Genomic DNA, 16,236 nt, shown 5'->3' with positions numbered 1-16,236 from the left:
TCCGACTTCCCTAGAGCTTCTTCCGTACTTATATTGGTACAGACAAATGGTTTAAATTTTCAGAAAAACAATTTTGGCAAACAATCCCCCACACACAAAGTCATAACAAAGAGATATGTTAATCATCAAGTACTTTTGAATTCAATTTGGAGTAATTTCTGAGCCACATTAATTTCTGCATTTCTTTGTATATGCACCACTATCTTCAAAGAGTATAAAAAAGGTCCCGCAAAAACGATTATTGCAATAAACTTTGCACACTAACTGCCCTAAATGGTGCGACTTCGGTTCGAGGAAAAAAACAGATTCTCAAGCTTTCTTGCATAATTACTGCAACGAATTCTTAAAAGTGAGAGAAAAAGTTTTACGTTATTCTACATTTAAATGTACTCAGCACTAAACATTAAATACTTATGACCTTAAATTTCAAATAAACTATACAAAAAAAACTTTCTAACAATATTTACAAATTTACAGCAAAAAAACTACATATTTTCAAAACTAAGCTGCAATATGGCACCACCTAAATTAAGCATCATATCTTCATAGCAAACTGTTTTTATTTTCTAAGATCAAAGCTAGTATAGTGTAGATAATCATTTTGATCTCTTTCTGATTGGTCAACTTCAGCACCGAGAATCGGCGTGGATTCCATTTCCAAACTATCATTTTGCTCTTCACTATTCGAAGTACCTTTGAAGTCCGGAATTATCTGTGCCACTAAACTTCTCAATTCGGCGCGACGATTAATGCGTTCACGTTCCGCTTTTTCGATTCCAGGAATCAAGCGCCACGCTTTCAGACACCTCTTACTGAGACGTTCTTCATTATGTTTTTCAGCTATTTCCAAATTCATCACGCTTTCAATTCGCCTCTGATCTGTAAACACAACCCACTGCTTGAAAAAGTTCTTTTTCAGAACTCTAGCGAAATGCCTTTCAGCTTTCAACATCAAAATATCAGATATCTGCTTGTATCTACGCCACGATTTGAAATGTCTTCTAATCAAAAAGTAACCGTTCAATTCTTCAGCCATGTTTTGTTTCAGCTCAGCCGAATTTTTTGCGTCTTGTCTCCACGCAGCAAAACAATTTCCGCATATTTTTTTAGCGAAGCAATTTTTTGCAAGAACTTCATTGCTTTCGGCTAATTTAACTAATCTTATCCATGGTTTGACGCCATAATATTTTACAAGTCGCTTTTCATTGAACTCATCTGCTTTCGCATTTAAAGCTTGTAACTTAGCGTTAGCTTCAGCCTTTTTACGTTCCAATTCTTTCTGCTGTAACAATTCCTGTCGTTTTTTTTCGGCCGCTACTCGCTTTTCTTCTAACAACTTTTGCTCCAAGTCCTCTTGCTCCAATTTTGCTAGTCTCAACTTTTCCTCTTCCCGTTTCCTTTTAATAGCTTCAAACTTCGCTCGTTTCTCCTGGCGAATTCGGTCACGCTCTTCCATCGCCGAAACAATCGGGTCATGTTTCACTGCAGATGCTGAAGTTGCTCGCGAAATAGTTGAGGAAACTTCCGAGCGACCCGACGGAACCTCCGAAGCTGCTGATGTCACACTGTTAGTATAGAGTGTTCCGCAAGGTTCAGAAACGTGATGTGGTGTTCCGCACAGATCATTTGCAAAAAAATCGCCTACTTTTTTGTTACTAACTAGTTGTTTTTGCAATTGGTTTATCACTTTCTGTTGGTCTTTCAAAATTTTCTCCTGCTGCTGAAGTTGTTTTTGTTGCGCAGTTTGCTTCTCGGTTAATTTTTCCTGCACTTGTTTTGCTGAATCATTAATAGCCTTTTTAGTTGATTGTCCAATTTGTTCAAGTTGCTCTATGGTCAAGTCAGATGCTATTCCTTTCCGTATTTGCCAGGGCATTGATGGAGTTTCAACTTTAAAATTGCCTCTCATTTTGGATCCTTCGCCTGAATTGTTCAGACGCGGTGTTGACGTTACAACGCCATTCGGTTTCGAGTTGAACATTTTGAAGATCTTTTCGCTTTTGAAGCTAGAACTATTAGATCTATTTGTAACTGTTCGCTGTGTTTTGTTTGTACTTCTGTGACCCGAATTCTCCAGAAACGCTACCGTATCTCCTAGCTCTGAGGAAAAATGTTCGTTTTCTTCGTTGTCGACACTGTTTTCATGCCACAATTTTCCACTTTTTGCAGCGTCTAAAAACTTTTCCAAACGTTCTTTACGATTTTCGGCTTCTTTTTGAATGTCAAGTTCTTCATGTGAAATTGTGACAAAGACTGTCCATCTGCTAAAACACTTTTTTAACAGACGAACTCTGTTGAATTCATTGGCCATTTTTTCAAAGTGTACAGATCGTTTCATATTAAGCTCATGTTTAACTGCCTCAACTTCGCACTGTTTTTGAACCGTTTTGTGTTTCCAAGTATTGTAAATCCTTGAAAGAAGACGCCATTCGCTTAAAGCAACAGCCTTGCCAATTTTCAGTCGCTGATCAATTATAAAGTTATACCAAGCATGAAAATGCTTCTGTAACACATGCATATTAATTTTCATCTCTTTAATTTTGACTTGTTCCATTCGTGCAGCTATTTTTCTCTTATTTTCCTCCCGGGTTTTTTCCAGCGCTAATTTCTCCATATTTTCTTTCTGCCTTTTACTTTCAAGCTTAAGTTTGTCTTTTTCAATTTCAGCCTGTCGTAAAGCGAAGTCCCGTTTCTGTTGTTCACGCATTACAGTTTGTTGTTCATGAATTTCACGCCTTATTTTTTCCATCTCCTCTTTGATCTTTTTTTCTTCAGCTGCTTTTTGCTCGATTTGTAATTTTTCTTCCTCGAGTAAAATTTTTCTTGCAGCCATTTCGGTTTCACGGCTGACTTCTTTTTCTTTCTTATTTGTATCTACTTTTTTCAGCCTTTCTTCCCGTTTTTTCACAATTTCTTGGTGTCTTAATTCCATTTTTGCGGCCAAGCCACCGCCTGTCGGCTGAGTTTTCTCATTCTTAAATCCTAAATTCTTCATGATGTGTTTATTTTGATCAAACTGTTTGTTCAAAATTCCGTCTAGAATTGAGTCGACTGTCATCAACTCGTACTTTTCTTCCAACTCGTTAAACTTTTTGTTCAATTCTGAATCTTTCGAAAACGAACTATCTAAAGCTCCATTATAGTTTGATGCTTGCGTATAATTACTATCACTTCCGAAATATCCATTCGATCTTGAATGAGAGTTGAATTGCTCATTTCCGAAAGTGTTGGCGACTGATTTCCGCTTGAAATCATATGAATCTAGATCTCCACCATTATCTGCTGATCCTGATAATCCACTTGAATTAGTAGCTCCAAACATTGTACTTCGTCTCGATTTTTTCACTTCATTTTCTTTGTCTTTCGATCTCGATTTAGAAGCAAATCCTGGCGATATTTCGTGTTTTGTAGACTTAAATCCATCGGGTCCGCCGTTAAACATAGCAAAATGAGATCCACGTTGATCTTCACGGAACAAATTTTCGGAACTTCGATCGAATTTCGAGTCAAAGCGGTTAGAGTTTTCGAGTTCTTCTAAATCTAATTGTTCGCATAGCTGGCGTTCTTCCTTTTCTCTGTCTACGTTTTCAGTCATCCACTGATTTAGCAAATCTTGCGCTGTTTTTTGGATCTCATCGTCGTCTATGTACACTTCAGGCTGATGATTATGCGATCCGAAACTCATACCACTGTTACGACTCTTGGCCTAAACACATGCAATGATTGTAGACGCAGCAAATTAAATAATCTAAAAATTATCCTTTTTTACCACTTGCACCTGCTTCTATGGGTGGGCGGAGGAGATATTCCCCTATGGCTCTTTGAATTTCACGAAAAATTTACGATTGGCACTTTTTTGATTGAGAAAACTGGATCAATAAGTAATTTATTTATTTCGCTGGGAAATCTAATAAACAAAGGACATTTGAAAAAACTAATAGAAAAAGGAAACCAAAAAATGGTTCATTGAAAATTTTTAAACATTTTTCAATTTTCGAACATTGAGAAAAATACAGCACGTTGAAGCACTAAGAATTTCAAATACAAATGCTAATTTTTATATATAACGAACGTTACTCGATCGCTTTGCTCGCTCGAAATTCGACTTAAACTCAAAAAATTGAAACCGGTTTATCTCGATACTGGAAAATTTTTTGTTGTTCAGATCACGACTGAAAAAGCTTCAAAATGATATATGATACTCGACCCATTCCGATGATTTTGTGAGCAACCTGATTTTGTAATGAAAACAAAAAACAGAAAGAAAAAAGTAAAACAAATCGGAATACAAATTTATTCTCCATTTTCAATGGTCGGAACAAAAATATCAATACGACCTAAACTATTGTCTTCATTTCGTTAACTGACTTTTTAAAATCTTACGCAGAAAACAAAAAACAGAAAAAAACTGTTTTTTGAAAACAAAAAACAGAAAGAAAAACAAAAAACACTGTTTTTTGAAAACAAAAACAAAAAACAGAAAAAAACTGTTTTTTGAAAACAAAAAACAGAAAGAAAAAAGAAAGTAAATTATTAGTTTTGAAAACATAGAAACTTCGCTGATGTGCGACTGTGGAGGACTACAATTGTTTTTCTTCAATTTTTTAATATATTTTTTTAGAAAAATCATATCACCTTAATATCTCTTCAATGAACAATTTATCAAAACAACACGCATCTGAAAAAAATAGTAAGTGATTTTTTTAAAGCTAAATGTTAATTGACAAGTACTCTATTTCAATATGCGCAACTTAAAAAACTATACGGCAGCTGATTAACCCTTAAAGTAACAATATCACTCAATTCGATTACTTGTGAATCAATTCAACCATTCTTCACTTTAAAAGCCAAGCTTTTCTCGAACTTTTTCACAGGAAATTTTTAATGCATCTTGATTTAAGACTGTAAGGGCTTTAGGGATCACGACTCTAGTTATCACACAACCCCATATGACGTTGATTCATGGTAGCTGGATTTACATGGGGAAAAAAACCTGAACCCAAAGTTGCGTCATAACTTCGGTGGTAGAGTCGTCAATTAACTATCCAATCCAAAAAACTCAAATGCGTTGGAATTTACTTGTTTTTTTATTATTATGATTACTATATTTGATAATTATTACTATACCGCTCAATATTTCCGGCTGAATTAAACGGCAGCTCCTTTTTAGCTCGGGCCGGTTTTTATCCATCAATCAAACTGATTTTTCTAAAATTCAACTAACCATGTAACTCGGAGGTTTCTTCCCACTAACTGTTGACACGGCGTAGTCTGTTGCCGCTGCTACCTTTTCGCACCACAATCGCGGGTCGTCCTTTTGATCTGCGTGTACAGACCGCAACCTCTCCTCGATTTCCGAATGCTTCTGGCTTGCTCGGCGCCATTTATACGAACTCATTCAAAAATACTGAAAATCATTCCCTAGCATATAAGTTAACAAGGTAAATTATGACAAATATCATCAAGCTGGGCAAAAAAAATACGTTTAACTATCAGCTGCACGAAAAAAATCAAATTCACCCTCCGTGTAAAGTTTTTGGCACGCAGCAACTACTTCATCGCCACACAGCTTCATTTTTCTGAACCGTTTCACTTCATAACTAATCAATAAATCAAAATGAACTTGTTTTCTAGCAACTTTAAGATGTAGATTTAAAATGATCGTCGATGAAAAGAGTATTTTCCAAAACTATACATTTTCAGATTTTTAAATCAGAAAATCCAAAATTTAATTTGACACAAAACAAAATTAACCATCTGACAATGCGTTTGGTAACGCAAATTCAACCAAACTAAATAATTTAGCAAAGTCTTCAATAAACATTATCTATTTATTTTTGAGATACAGAAAGCTCAAAAAATCACTTTATGAGAGAGTGCAATGTAACAAATAAATCGATTCATTTCAACTTGCGGATTGATTCGATCTGCTTTTTCCAAAACTCTTCTGGGTACTGTTTGACATTGGGGTCCCTGTGGATTATGACAGCTGGCAACTGTCCCGTGTAAGCAAAATTAGCCGAAATCTTTTCTTGAAAAGAGTCGGCTATGTACGAACATAGGTAGGTTGTGATTATTCTGTGACCTGAAACAACAACAACAGTTTAAATTCATGATAATACAGTGGCTACAACATGAAGCTTCCAAAGTATTAGACAATGGATGACTCAGCACTAACTATTTTGGTGCCAATGAAACAACTAAGCCTGAGAAAGCGAAAAAAGGCTACTCAAAAATGAAAATGTGAAAAATGGAATCTCAAATACAGTCAAATATGAAAATATATTCTAAATTACGCAATATTTGAAAATTAGCCAAAAAACAGTTGGAAAAGAGTCACGAACTCGAGGAAAACGAAAAAAATAGTGACTTTTTTTTGAAATTTCAAAGAGAATTTCGAAGATAAAGTTATACGACCTTAAAGTTAATTGTCTTTGAATTTCAAGATCACGTTTTCCTGAACTTTTCCATTTTTGCTGTTCGGTAGTGAAGTTTGGCTTCATTTAATCAAAAGAAACGAATTGAATACCAAAAGAAACCAAAACAAGAGAAATCAAATTTGAACAATTCCAAAAAGTAACAAAAAAAATCACCAGAAACTACAGTGCTGATTTAAATTATCCGGACAAATCGAACAAAACTTGAATTTTCAAACGAGTTTTTCTCAAATTGGGTTAAGATTAGACAAAAAGTGAAGAGAACAAAAGTTGCTTAGAATTTCACCAGAATTAATATGGTGCAATATGGTGCAGCTCAACAAAGTTTAAAAAGGGTTAAATCTCCAAAAATTTGCGCAAATTGTTTAAGATTTATTTTTAAACAGAGATTCTGGGTTTTATTTAGTCAAAATCACTATTGACTATCAAGTGAAAATTTTTTCTCTTTCACTGGTTTTTGGAGATTTAACCCTTCTTAAACTTTGTTGAACTAGCATCACTGTTGGTAACACTAAGACCTTATTTTTGTAGTTAAGTACAACTATTCGTTGCTTAAGAGTAGATAATTAGAGCCACTAAATATGCCTTACAATTATCTTTTCCATCATCAATGTTGTATTATGATAGAAATTTTGTTGATTGATATAGTAATTTATATATGGGGATATAAATTATCTTTCTTTCTGTCTTTCGTTCTTTTTTTTCTTATTATATTGACTAATTTCTTTGAGCACTCGAAAACCCTTTAGCACCAAGAAATACAACGTCGGACAAAAGCATGTCGGATATTTCCTACTCAAATCAAAAAGAGATACGTGTAATCATTTTATAAAACTTGATTTCGTGTGTCGAACCAAATTTCCAAAATTATTATTAAGTGATTTTACAATTTCTTACAGAAGGCCACAACGACCTTTGAAAACATGTTCTAAGCGTAAAATGACTAGTTTTTGATATCCATTTTATGAAAATTTTTTAAAGCAACTATTTTCGAATAATTGTTTACTACAAGCTAAACTTTCAGTTGTCTACGTATTGCATGCAATTGAGCAACACAGTCTGTTGGAAGGATTCATCAGAGTCACAACAAAACGTCTTTTTTCACTCTGAGGGAATTATGCCTTTTTTCTACATACAACCGTACATATATGATTATTCTGATAAGCGTTGCACGCGAAATGACTACTACAACCCTAAGACAATTAGGCAGTCAGATTAGAAACACAGAGGGTAAGCTGCGCTTTGCAACCACTTGCGAGAACACGACCAACAAGCAGGTCTATCACGTGACATAAGAAAAGGAAATGAGCCTCGAAAAAAAACTCGGCTACTAGTCGGATTCCAATCTGCCACCAAGAAAATTTGAGTCTCACGCACCAACCACTCAGCCACAGATGCTTTAAATCTATAAACTAGCAACCAATAACATAGCTACATATGCTAAGAAATTGGATGAAGCAAAATTAGGACCAAATACAAAAAGACACAATTTGCATAAAATAAATCGCAAAGCATAGACCCACATTATGTATAACTTATGCATTCCATAAAAATGCGAGATATATTGAGTTAGAAATTTCGGAACTCGAGTTTCTATTAATGTTATGTTGTTTGAAACAAACCTTTTTTTCCGGATCATTTGATGAATTAAAAATGCATCAACTGTGTAAACTGGTTGCTATTCGAATGTCAAAGCACATGTTGTCAATAAGCTGTTAAGTTGCTCTAAAAGAGGCGTCAATATTCGCGATTTAGGTTGGAAAAAATGAAAGTTCGTACTGATACACTTTGCTTCGCAAATGTAAAAACACAAACAAATAATTAGTCATTTTGAAAAAAAAAACTACTTTTTGGAAAACAAAACACCGTCTTATTGAGTTGTGGCATCGAACACGTAGACATGATGCCAACAGTAAGACGTACTCGACAAAAATTAAGAATAGGCGACTGAACCTCAAACACTTAGCGACAAACACATTTCGCAGGGAAGAGTTACCGAGAAACATATTTCGGCAGGGTATATATCACCATCTGTCAATTATCTGAATCAAAAGTACTTCCTCTGGTTGCTTAACGACACGAGCGACTCCCTCTAAACCAATAATATCAAGGAACACCAGTTTGCGAGAGAGAGAGAAAACACTTTATTGTTGCATAATTTCTTGCAGTTACAAAACTGATTGTGGATGGAACAAGTGTACATTATTATTAAATACGTGAATAAAATAATGCATGTAGATAGGAATGACCTACGAAGAAAATCGGTTTTACACAATCTTGGTTGCTATTTAAATGTCAAAGCATATGTTGTCAATAAGCTGTAAAGGTGCCCTAAAAGAGGTAACTTTCATTTTTTCCAACCTTGGTCGCAAATATTGATACCTCTTTAAGGGCACCTTTACAGCTTATTGACAACATATGCTCAATTTCACAACGAAATGTTAGAAATTTCTGAACTCGATTTTCTATTATTGTTATGTTGTTTGAAACAAATAGTTTTTTTTCGGTTCATTTGATGAATTAAATAAGCATAAACTGTGTAAACTGGTTGCTATTCGAATGTCAAAGCGCATGTTGTCAATAAGCTGTTAAGGTGCCCTAAAATAGGAGTCAAAATTGGCGACTTAGGTTGGAAAAAACTGAAAGTTCGTACTAATACACTTTTCTTCGCAAATGTAAAAACACAAACAAATAATGAGTCATTTTGAAAAAAAAACAGCTACTTTTTGGAAAACACAAACACTGTCTTATCGAGTTGTGGCATCGAAGACGTAGACATGATGCCAACAGTAAGACAAACTCGACAAAAATCAAGAATAGGTGACTGAACCTCGAACACTTAGCGACAAACACATTTCGTTGTGAGAAACATGTTTCGGCAGGGTATATATCACCATCTGTCAATTATCTTAATCAAAAGTACTTCCTCTGGTTGCTTAACGACACGAGCGACTCCCTCTAAACCAATAACATCAAGGAACACCAGTTTGCGAGAGAGAGAGAAAACACTTTGTTGCATAATTTCTTGCAGTTACAAAACTGATTGTGGATGGAACAAGTGTACATTATTAGTAAATACGTGAATAAAATAATGTTTCATCAGTTACTGAATCCATAAGATTATTCAAGACACTCCTTAAGACGTAAGGGGGAAAATGAGTGTTGGTAGAGTCTACCCGTTATGTATTAGAATTTATCTTCTATTATGCAATTTTGAATCAATTTGTTTGATAGCGTACAGGTTTTCTTCATAGAAATGATTTTTTGAATTACCAAGTTAAAATTTTTTATTGATGTAAATAGGAATGACCTACGAAGAAAATCGGTTTTACACAATCCTGGTTGCTATTCGAATGTCAAAGCATATGCTGTCAATAAGCTAAACAGGTGCCCTAAAAGAGGTATCAATATTTGCGACCAAGGTTGGAAAAAATGAAAGTTGAGTTAGAAATTTCTGAACTCGATTTTCTATTATTGTTATGTTGTTTGAAACAAATGGTTTTTTTTCGGTTCATTTAATGAATTAAATAAGCATCAACTGTGTAAACTGGTTGCTATTCGAATGTCAAAGCACATGTTGTCAATAAGCTGTTAAGGTGCTCTAAAAGAGGCGTCAATATTCGCGACTTAGGTTGGAAAAAATGAAAGTTCGTACTGATACACTTTGCTTCGCAAATGTAAAAACACAAACAAATAATTAGTCATTTTGAAAAAAAAACTACTTTTTGGAAAACAAAACATTGTCTTATCGAGTTGTGGCATCGAAGACGTAGACATGATGCCAACAGTAAGACAAACTCGACAAAAATCAAGAATAGGTGACTGAACCTCAAACACTTAGCGACAAACACATTTCGCAGGGAAGAGTTAGCGAGAAACATATTTCGGCAGGGTATATATCACCATCTGTCAATTATCTGAATCAAAAGTACTTCCTCTGGTTGCTTAACGACACGAGCGACTCCCTCTAAACCAATAATATCAAGGAACACCAGTTTGCGAGAGAGAGAGAAAACACTTAATTGTTGCATAATTTCTTGCAGTTACAAAACTGATTGTGGATGGAACAAGTGTACATTTTTATTAAATACGTGAATAAAATAATGTTTCATCAGTTACTGAATCCATAAGATTATTCAAGACACTCCTTAAGAAGTAAGGGGGAAAATGAGTGTTGGTAGAGTCTACCCGTTATGTATTAAAATTTGTCTTCTATTATGCAATTTTGAATCAATTTGTTTGATAGCGTACAGGTTTTCTTCATGGAAATGATTTTTTGAATTACCAAGTTAAAATTTTTTATTGATGTAAATAGGAATGACCTACGAAGAAAATAGGTTTTACACAATCCTGGTTGCTATTCGAATGTCAAAGCATATGCTGTCAGTAAGCTGTACAGGTGCCCTAAAAGAGGTAACAATATTTGCGACCAAGGTTGGAAAAAATGAAAGTTGAGTTAGAAATTTCTGAACTCGATTTTCTATTATTGTTATGTTGTTTGAAACAAATAGTTTTTTTTCGGTTCATTTGATGAGTTAAATAAGCATCAACTGTGTAAACTGGATGCTATTCGAATGTCAAAGCACATGTTGTGAATAAGCTGTTAAGGTGCCCTAAAAGAGGTATCAATATTTGCGACCAAGGTTGGAAAAAATGAAAAATGAGTTGGAAATTTCTGAACTCGATTTTCTATTATTGTTATGTTGTTTGAAACAAATAGTTTTTTTTCGGTTCATTTGATGAATTAAATAAGCATAAACTGTGTAAACTGGTTGCTATTCGAATGTCAAAGCACATGTTGTCAATAAGCTGTTAAGGTGCTCTAAAAGAGGCGTCAATATTCGCGACTTAGGTTGGAAAAAATGAAAGTTCGTACTGATACACTTTGCTTCGCAAATGTAAAAACACAAACAAATAATTAGTCACTTTGAAAAAAAACTACTTTTTGGAAAACAAAACACTGTCTTATCGAGTTGTGGCATCGAAGACGTAGACATGATGCCAACAGTAAGACAATCTCGACAAAAATCAAGAATAGGTGACTGAACCTCGAACACTTAGCGACAAACACATTTCGTTGAGAAAAGTTAGCGAGAAACATGTTTCGGCAGGGTATATATCACCATCTGTCAATTATCTGAATCAAAAGTACTTCCTCTGGTTGCTTAACGACACGAGCGACTCCCTCTAAACCAATAATATCAAGAAACACCAGTTTGCGAGAGAGAGAGAAAACACTTTATTGTTGCATAATTTCTTGCAGTTACAAAACTGATTGTGGATGGAACAAGTGTACATTATTATTAAATACGTGAATAAAATAATGTTTAATCAGTTACTGAATCCATAAGATTATTCAAGACACTCCTTAAGAAGTAAGGGGGAAAATGAGTGTTGGTAGAGTCTACCCGTTATGTATTAGAATTTATCTTCTATTATGCAATTTTGAATCAATTTGTTTGATAGCGTACAGGTTTTCTTCATGGAAATGATTTTTTGAATTACCAAGTTAAAATTTTTTATTGATGTAAATAGGAATGACCTACGAAGAAAATCGGTTTTACACAATCCTGGTTGCTATTCGAATGTCAAAGCATATGCTGTCAATAAGCTGTACAGGTGCCCTAAAAGAGGTATCAATATTTGCGAACAAGGTTGGAAAAAATGAAAGTTGAGTTAGAAATTTCTGAACTCGATTTTCTATTATTGTTATGTTGTTTGAACCAAATAGTTTTTTTTTCGGTTCATTTGATGAATTAAATAAGCATCAACTATGTAAACTGGTTGCTATTCGAATGTCAAAGCACATGTTGTGAATAAGCTGTTAAGGTGCCCTAAAAGAGGTATCAATATTTGCGACCAAGGTTGGAAAAAATAAAAAATGAGTTAGAAATTTCTGAACTCGATTTTCTATTATTGTTAAGTTGTTTGAAACAAATAGTTTTTTTCGGTTCATTTGATGAATTAAATAAGCATAAACTATGTAAACTGGTTGCTATTCGAATGTCAAAGCATATGCTGTCAATAAGCTGTACAGGTGCCCTAAAAGAGGTATCAATATTTGCGACCAAGGTTGGAAAAAATGAAAGTTGAGTTAGAAATTTCTGAACTCGATTTTCTATTATTGTTGTGTTGTTTGAAACAAATAGTTTTTTTTCGGTTCATTTGATGAATTAAATAAGCATCAACTGTGTAAACTGGTTGCTATTCGAATGTCAAAGCACATGTTGTGAATAAGCTGTTAAGGTGCCCTAAAAGAGGTATCAATATTTGCGACCAAGGTTGGAAAAAATGAAAAATGAGTTAGAAATTTCTGAACTCGATTTTCTATTATTGTTATGTTGTTTGAAACAAATAGTTTTTTTTCGGTTCATTTGATGAATTAAATAAGCATAAACTATGTAAACTGGTTGCTATTCGAATGTCAAAGCACAATATGTCAATAAGCTGTTAAGGTGTCCTAAAAGAGGTATCAATATTTGCGACCAAGGTTGGAAAAAATGAAAGTATAGTTAGAAATTTCTGAACTCGATTTTCTATTATTGTTATGTTGTTTGAAACAAATAGTTTTTTTTTCGGTTCATTTGATGAATTAAGTAAGCATCAACTGTGTAAACTGGTTGCTATTCGAATGTCAAAGCACATGTTGTGAATAAGCTGTTAAGGTGCCCTAAAAGAGGTATCAATATTTGCGACCAAGGTTGGAAAAAATGAAAAATGAGTTAGAAATTTCTGAACTCGATTTTCTATTATTGTTATGTTGTTTGAACCAAATAGTTTTTTTTTCGGTTCATTTGATGAATTAAATAAGCATCAACTATGTAAACTGGTTGCTATTCGAATGTCAAAGCACATGTTGTGAATAAGCTGTTAAGGTGCCCTAAAAGAGGTATCAATATTTGCGACCAAGGTTGGAAAAAATAAAAAATGAGTTAGAAATTTCTGAACTCGATTTTCTATTATTGTTGTGTTGTTTGAAACAAATAGTTTTTTTCGGTTCATTTGATGAATTAAATAAGCATCAACTGTGTAAACTGGTTGCTATTCGAATGTCAAAGCACATGTTGTGAATAAGCTGTTAAGGTGCCCTAAAAGAGGTATCAATATTTGCGACCAAGGTTGGAAAAAATGAAAAATGAGTTAGAAATTTCTGAACTCGATTTTCTATTATTGTTATGTTGTTTGAAACAAATAGTTTTTTTTCGGTTCATTTGATGAATTAAATAAGCATAAACTATGTAAACTGGTTGCTATTCGAATGTCAAAGCACAATATGTCAATAAGCTGTTAAGGTGTCCTAAAAGAGGTATCAATATTTGCGACCAAGGTTGGAAAAAATGAAAGTATAGTTAGAAATTTCTGAACTCGATTTTCTATTATTGTTATGTTGTTTGAAACAAATAGTTTTTTTTTCGGTTCATTTGATGAATTAAGTAAGCATCAACTGTGTAAACTGGTTGCTATTCGAATGTCAAAGCACATGTTGTCAATAAGCTGTTAAGGTGCCCTAAAATAGGCGTCAATATTCGCGACTTAGGTTGGAAAAAACTGAAAGTTCGTACTAATACACTTTTCTTCGCAAATGTAAAAACACAAACAAATATTTAGTCATTTTGAAAAAAAAAACAGCTACTTTTTGGAAAACAAAACACTGTCTTATTGAGTTGTGGCATCGAAAACGTAGACATGATGCCAACAGTAAGACAAACTCGACAAAAATCAAGAATAGGTGACTGAACCTCGAACACTTAGCGACAAACACATTTCGTTGTGAAAAGTTAGCGAGAAACATGTTTCGGCAGGGTATATATCACCATCTGTCAATTATCTGAATCAAAAGTACTTCCTCTGGTTGCTTAACGACACGAGCGACTCCCTCTAAACCAATAATATCAAGGAACACCAGTTTGCGAGAGAGAGAGAAAACACTTTATTGTTGCATAATTTCTTGCAGTTACAAAACTGATTGTGGATGGAACAAGTGTACATTATTATTAAATACGTGAATAAAATAATGTTTCATCAGTTACTGAATCCATAAGATTATTCAAGACACTCCTTAAGAAGTAAGGGGGAAAATGAGTGTTGGTAGAGTCTACCCGTTATGTATTAGAATTTATCTTCTATTATGCAATTTTGAATCAATTTGTTTGATAGCGTACAGGTTTTCTTCATGGAAATGATTTTTTGAATTACCAAGTTAAAATTTTTTATTGATGTAAATAGGAATGACCTACGAAGAAAATCGGTTTTACACAATCCTGGTTGCTATTCGAATGTCAAAGCATATGCTGTCAATAAGCTGTACAGGTGCCCTAAAAGAGGTATCAATATTTGCGAACAAGGTTGGAAAAAATGAAAGTTGAGTTAGAAATTTCTGAACTCGATTTTCTATTATTGTTATGTTGTTTGAACCAAATAGTTTTTTTTTCGGTTCATTTGATGAATTAAATAAGCATCAACTATGTAAACTGGTTGCTATTCGAATGTCAAAGCACATGTTGTGAATAAGCTGTTAAGGTGCCCTAAAAGAGGTATCAATATTTGCGACCAAGGTTGGAAAAAATAAAAAATGAGTTAGAAATTTCTGAACTCGATTTTCTATTATTGTTATGTTGTTTGAAACAAATAGTTTTTTTCGGTTCATTTGATGAATTAAATAAGCATAAACTATGTAAACTGGTTGCTATTCGAATGTCAAAGCACATTATGTCAATAAGCTGTTAAGGTGTCCTAAAAGAGGTATCAATATTTGCGACCAAGGTTGGAAAAAATGAAAGTATAGTTAGAAATTTCTGAACTCGATTTTCTATTATTGTTATGTTGTTTGAAACAAATAGTTTTTTTTTCGGTTCATTTGATGAATTAAGTAAGCATCAACTGTGTAAACTGGTTGCTATTCGAATGTCGAAGCACATGTTGTCAATAAGCTGTTAAGGTGCCCTAAAAGAGGCGTCAATATTCGCGACTTAGGTTGGAAAAAACTGAAAGTTCGTACTAATACACTTTTCTTCGCAAATGTAAAAACACAAACAAATATTTAGTCATTTTGAAAAAAATAGCTACTTTTTGGAAAACAAAACACTGTCTTATTGAGTTGTGGCATCGAAGACGTAGACATGATGCCAACAGTAAGACAAACTCGACAAAAATCAAGAATAGGTGACTGAACCTCGAACACTTAGCGACAAACACATTTCGTTGTGAAAAGTTAGCGAGAAACATGTTTCGGCAGGGTATATATCACCATCTGTCAATTATCTGAATCAAAAGTACTTCCTCTGGTTGCTTAACGACACGAGCGACTCCCTCTAAACCAATAATATCAAGGAACACCAGTTTGCGAGAGAGAGAAAACACTTTATTGTTGCATAATTTCTTGCAGTTACAAAACTGATTGTGGATGGAACAAGTGTACATTATTATTAAATACGTAAATAAAATAATGTTTCATCAGTTACTGAATCCATAAGATTATTCAAGACTCTCCTTAAGAAGTAAGGGGGAAGTTGAGTGTTGGTAGAGTCTCCCCGTTATGTATAAGAATTTATCTTCTATTATGCAATTTTTAATTAATTTTTTGATAGCTTACAGGTTTTCTTCATGGAGATGATTTTTTGAGTTACCAAGTTAAAATTTTTCATTGATGTAAATAGGAATGACCTGCGAAGAAATTCGGTTTTAAACAATACTGGCAGGAGAATTGAGCCCGTGCGATGATTATTACGGAAATTAGAGTTCGGAAACTGCATGAAGTTAAATGCTCTAATTCTGTTTTGGCTTAATTTATGAAGATATT

The 16,236-nt window shown here is 34.0% G+C and overlaps 2 protein-coding genes across 2 annotated transcripts in view; both read right to left on the bottom strand.

The window, feature by feature from the left end:
- Nucleotides 1–362: 362 nt before the first annotated feature.
- LOC134854067 (coiled-coil domain-containing protein 191-like) overlaps nt 363–16,236 on the bottom strand; it is a 40,250-nt gene continuing 24,376 nt past the window's right edge. The window contains exons 2-3 of the mRNA XM_063870141.1: nt 5,225–5,409; nt 363–3,706 (exon numbers count right to left, since the gene is read on the bottom strand). Coding sequence (XP_063726211.1) covers nt 560–3,706; nt 5,225–5,398 — 3,321 coding nt within the window. The 5' untranslated portion in view covers nt 5,399–5,409 and the 3' untranslated portion in view covers nt 363–559. The remainder of the gene's footprint in view (nt 3,707–5,224; nt 5,410–16,236) is intronic.
- LOC134854068 (PC-esterase domain-containing protein 1B-like) overlaps nt 5,741–16,236 on the bottom strand; it is a 34,872-nt gene continuing 24,376 nt past the window's right edge. The window contains exon 5 of the mRNA XM_063870142.1: nt 5,741–6,085. Coding sequence (XP_063726212.1) covers nt 5,901–6,085 — 185 coding nt within the window. The 3' untranslated portion in view covers nt 5,741–5,900. The remainder of the gene's footprint in view (nt 6,086–16,236) is intronic.

This window comes from Symsagittifera roscoffensis, chromosome 9, assembly GCF_963678635.1.
Source record: "Symsagittifera roscoffensis chromosome 9, txSymRosc1.1, whole genome shotgun sequence".
Taxonomy (NCBI): Eukaryota; Metazoa; Xenacoelomorpha; order Acoela; family Convolutidae; genus Symsagittifera; species Symsagittifera roscoffensis.
The sequence above is the reverse complement of the archived record's forward strand: the minus strand, read 5'-3'. Positions and strand labels throughout refer to the sequence as shown.